Source organism: Colobus angolensis, unplaced genomic scaffold (genome assembly GCF_000951035.1).
Source record: "Colobus angolensis palliatus isolate OR3802 unplaced genomic scaffold, Cang.pa_1.0 Scaffold144, whole genome shotgun sequence".
Classification (NCBI taxonomy): domain Eukaryota; kingdom Metazoa; phylum Chordata; class Mammalia; order Primates; family Cercopithecidae; genus Colobus; species Colobus angolensis.
Window position 1 is genome coordinate 3,415,754 of NW_012114533.1, and position 4,877 is coordinate 3,420,630.

Here is a 4,877-nt window from a genome sequence, read left to right on the forward strand (position 1 = left end):
TAAGAGTCCAGTTTTTACCCACTTTCTCAGTTCAGGCTTCCCACAGCACATTCCTCAGTGCCACAGCCAAGCTTTGTGCATGCTCATTTTTCTGGTGATTTCTTACTACCCACTGCCTGGGTCAAACATCCCCATTCTGGGCCTACCAAGCGGACAGTTACTGTAGACACATCAAGGAGTGAGAAAAAAGGACCTTCCTTAAACTGAGTTGGAACAGGGGAATGTAGTTGTAGTCTCAGCTCCTGTCCCTGACCAGGTGCTAAAGCCCTGGCTGTGTATCCCCTTCCTTGGGCTCCCATGGGCCTCATGGCTTCTCCTCCTACTCCCTGAGCCCCTCCCTTCCATGGGCATTAGATCATTAGATCTTTGTTTGTGGCGCCTGAAGATCAACTTTTCTTTCTTTGAAGTTGGTTGTGGTTTTCTGGTTTTTAATTCAGAGTTTATGTTTGAGGTATGGAAGAATATGCTTGTCTTCCACCTTTCAAAGCAACTCTGAAAGACTGAAAAGGTAAATTTTTTTTATTTTTATTTTTTATTTTTTTTTATTTTTTTATTTTTATTTTTTTTTTTTGAGGCGGAGTCTCGCTCTGTCGCCCAGACTGGAGTGCAGTGGCCGGATCTCAGCTCACTGCAAGCTCCGCCTTCCAAATTTACGCCATTCTCCTGCCTCAGCCTCCCAAGTAGCTGGGACTACAGGCGCCCGCCACCTCGCCTGGCTAGTTTTTGTATTTTTAGTAGAGACGGGGTTTCACCGTGTTAGCCAGGATGGTCTCGATCTCCTGACCTCGTGATCCACCCGTCTCGGCCTCCCAAAGTACTGGGATTACAGGCTTGAGCCACCGCGCCCGGCCTATTTTTATTTTTTAATGGAGTCTTGCTCTGTTGCCCAGGCTGGAGTACGGTGGTACAACCTCTGCCTCCTGGGTTCAGGCAATTCTCCTGCCTCAACCTCTGGAGTAGCTGGGATCACAGGTGTTCACTATCATGCCTGGCTATTTTTTACATTTTTGGTAGAAATGGGGTTTTACTGTGTTGGCCAGCTGTCTGGAACTCCTGACCCTAGTGATCCACCTGCCTCAGCCTCCCAAATTGGTGTTTTTTTGTTTTGAGATGGAGTCTCACTCTCTTGCCCAGGGTCTGGAGTCCAGTGGCACGATCTTGGCTCACTGCAACCTCTGCATCCTGTATTGGAGCAATTCTCCTGCCTCAGCCTCCTGAGTAGCTGGGATTACAAGTGTACACCACCACACCCAGCTGATTTTTGTATTTTTAGTAGAGGCGGGGTTTCACATGTTGGCCAGGCTGGTTTTAAACTCCCAACTTCCAGTGATCCACCCATCTCAGCCTCCCAGAGTGCTGGGATTACAGGCACGAGCTACCACCCCTGGCCAAATTGGTGTTTCCTTTGAATCATCCCTATTATGGTAGCCATCATCCACATGTACCTATTTAAATTTATTTTAGTTAAAATTAAGATGAAAAATTCAGTTCCTCTGTCTCACTAGCCATATTTCAGGGGCTCAGTAGCCACATGTGGGCAAGTGGATGTGGAACCCTCCCCATCACCACACGAAGCTGTTGGATGGCATTGCTCCCAGCAACTTCCCATTTTCTCTGTCTCCCTCATACAGGTCTATTTTGCTGTCTACACCTTCAAGGCACGAAACCCAAATGAGCTGAGTGTGTCAGCTAATCAGAAACTCAAGATCCTCGAGTTTAAAGATGTCACAGGAAATACAGAATGGTGGTTAGCTGAGGTTAACGGGAAGAAGGGCTACGTTCCCTCCAATTATATCCGCAAAACCGAGTACACCTGAGCCCATGCTGCCCACCACCCAGCCTTGCTGCCTTTGCTTTCAGCCGAGGGTTCTGGCGGCCCACCGAGAAGGCGCCTGCTCCTGAGACACAGGCCCTGTCTGCGTTGCTTAACCATGGCATGGTGGAGCCCACCACAGATCTTGTTCTCCTAGATTGGGTTGTAAACCTTGATGCTCACTAGAATCTCTAGAATTTGAATGGACCCTGGGGCTTTGCAAATGACTTAGTGACCATGAGAAGAGAGACAAGTGTTGGAGCTGGCCTTTGGAAAGGAGAAACTTCCAGTCAGAAGCCCAGTGTCCTAGGTATGCAGGAAGCTGTGCTCTAGCAATAGACAGTGTTGGTATTGGTTGTGCTGTACTGTGTTTGGGGTGGCCCCATGTTCCATGCTCAGCTGACCAGATGCCAACTCAGATGGAGAATTAATGGCTCTGGGCACGCCGTGAGGCAGTGCTTGCACGTGGCCAGGAGTTTGTCGGGATTGAACCAAACCTAGTACTTCAGAGCTCCTGGGTGTCCAGCCTCCAATGTCCAGCACACATTCTCATACATACTGCCCCGAATTTCTAAAGTCCCTAAAACACTACCTTCTGTAACCTTGTTTCTTTCACTCTATTCCCAGATTGGTTATGCAAAATTCAACTGCTTTCTACTTTTAGAAGTGTTTAGGGCCTTTATTTTCTGTTTACCCTTCACCTGAAAGATTCTCTTCCCTTGTTAGGTACAATCACTGACACATTTTTTTCTTTTGAGATGGGGTCTTGCTATGTTACCCATGCTGGTCTCAAACGCCTGGGCTCAAACAACCCTCCTGTCTCCCTACTGGGATTACAGGTGTGAGCCACCATACCCCAACTTCAATGACACCTTTCTGATGGTCTTTACAGTCTGTAGTGTCTGGTGGCCCCCTGCCCTGGACTCAATGATTGATAGATTTTGCTAGAATAACAGTATGAGAGCTCCAGCCATTCCATTAAAAGTATTAATTCTGCTTTAAGCTGAAACCAGTTGAGCCTAGTGGAAGACTGGATGTCTTTCTTCTTCATCCAAGCACCCTAACGACTGTTTAGTTACATCCATAGATGCAGACAACATAACATATGTGACTTACTTGAATTGGGATAAGCCATTCCAGAAGTAGCATATCCTAGACTTGGAAATAAGATTTTTTCACCACTAACTTCCATGCTTCAGAGATGACAAAGCCCAAGCCCAAGTGCCTGATCATATCTCCCAGTCTCAGGAAGATATTTACTTACCCCTTAGAGCAAAAATCTTAAGATTTTCCCCAGCTATGAAGCCTATCTTGGAATGGAAAACCATGAGATTTGTCTTTTAGAAGGGAAGAAATAGCCTTACAGCCCCTGTTCCTCCAAGTGCACATTTAGCCTTAAAATCCTGGGAGTCTGGGGAGACACCATGGAGTCCTTCCATCCACAGTGTCTCTGCTGGTCGCGGTCAGAAGGCAGTAATGCAACAGTCCTTTTGTGAAGAGTGTTTCTATGTAGAGATGTTTATATTTAAGTAGTTCTTTTATAAATAAAAGCATTTCTAATGGCCATGGATGTTTTCTTGATGTCCCTCCATGTTTAAGCCGAGCGTTTTTCCTGGGCTTCTGGCGATGCCTTCTTGACAATGAGTGATGCCCAGATCTGGGAGAATGGAAGCGGCTAACTGAAAAAATGCCGGCCCAAAGTCATTTTGTCAAAGATTCCAACAGAATCTCTATATACTCAGGCCGAGTGTGGTGGCTCACACCTATAATCCCAGCACTTTGGGAGGCCAAGAGTTTGAGACCAGCCTGGCCAATATGGTGAAACCCCATCTCTACTGAAAATACGAAAATTAGCCGGGCATAGTGAGAATTGCTTGAACCTGGGTGGCAGAGGTTGCAGTGAGCCAAGATCACACCACTGTACTCCAGTCTGGGTGACAGCAAGACCCTATCTCCAAAACAAAAATCTGATTCCTCAAAAGATGTCCATGCTGCAGGTGATTGCCTCTATTTTCAGCCATCTTGTCCTATGAAATTCTAGCAGAAGAGCTGAGATCTCTAGGGGATAAGTATTTCCCTGATTTGCAGATGTGGACACTGATACACAAGATTATCTAACAAGGTCACCGAGCGGCCACTCAGGCATTTGGGGGCAGGGAAGGGAGTGGCAGGCCTAGTGGCAGAGGTGGAATTGAGGACATTATAGTGGGTGAGTGACAGTAAAGCGATCACCCAGTATTGTTAAGGAATAGAAATCACAGTTGAATGGGTAGGCTGTGGGAAAGCAGCTGACAAGTCACCTACACCACTCGTACGTGATAAGACTAGGAAAATGGAGCCCAGAGACATTCGTACTCACCCAAGTCATACATCAAGTTTTTGAGGGGTTGTAAATTGAAACTCAGGCCTCAGGGCCGGGCGCGGTGGCTCACACCTGTAATCCCGGCACTTTGGGAGGCCGAGGCGGGCGGATCACCTGAGGTCCAGAGTTCAAGACCAGCCTGGTTAACATGGAGAAACCCCATCTCTACTAAAAATACAAAAAATTAGCCAGGCATGGTGACACATACCTGTAATCCCAGCTACTCGGGAGGTGGAGGCTGAGGCAGAAGAATCGCTTGAACCCAGGAGGCAGAGGTTGCAGTGAGCCGAGATCATGCCATTGCACTCCAGCCTGGGCAACAAGAGCAAAACTGTCTCAAAACAAAACTCAGGCCTGCAGGCTCAGGTTGAGTCTCTGCACCTTGTTCTGGAGCCAGACTGTCTGGCTTCCGACACTTAACAGCTTTGTGACCTTGGCAAATTACCCGACCTCTGTCTCGGTTCCCTGGTTGAGGTAGAGATAGTAATATAGCATCCGCCTTGTAGAGTTGATGGGATTCCGTGAGTTAATACATGCAGCGTGCATGTATGGAAAGGAAAAACCAGTACCAGCCACTGCAAAAACACAACAATATAAAGACCAACAACACTATGACGAAACTGCATTAACTAATGTGCAAAATAACCAGCTAGCGTCGTGATGTTAGGATCAAATTCACACATAATAATATTAACCTTAAAT

At 47.0% G+C, this 4,877-nt stretch overlaps 1 protein-coding gene across 1 annotated transcript in view; it reads left to right on the forward strand.

The window, feature by feature from the left end:
• The window catches only part of DNMBP (dynamin binding protein), a 93,166-nt gene extending 89,789 nt beyond the window's left edge, over positions 1-3,377 (forward strand). Inside the window, exon 15 of the mRNA XM_011935585.1 lies at positions 1,632-3,377. Within this exon, the coding sequence (XP_011790975.1) occupies positions 1,632-1,817 (186 nt within the window). The 3' untranslated portion in view covers positions 1,818-3,377. The remainder of the gene's footprint in view (positions 1-1,631) is intronic.
• The last annotated feature ends 1,500 nt before the right edge of the window (positions 3,378-4,877 follow it).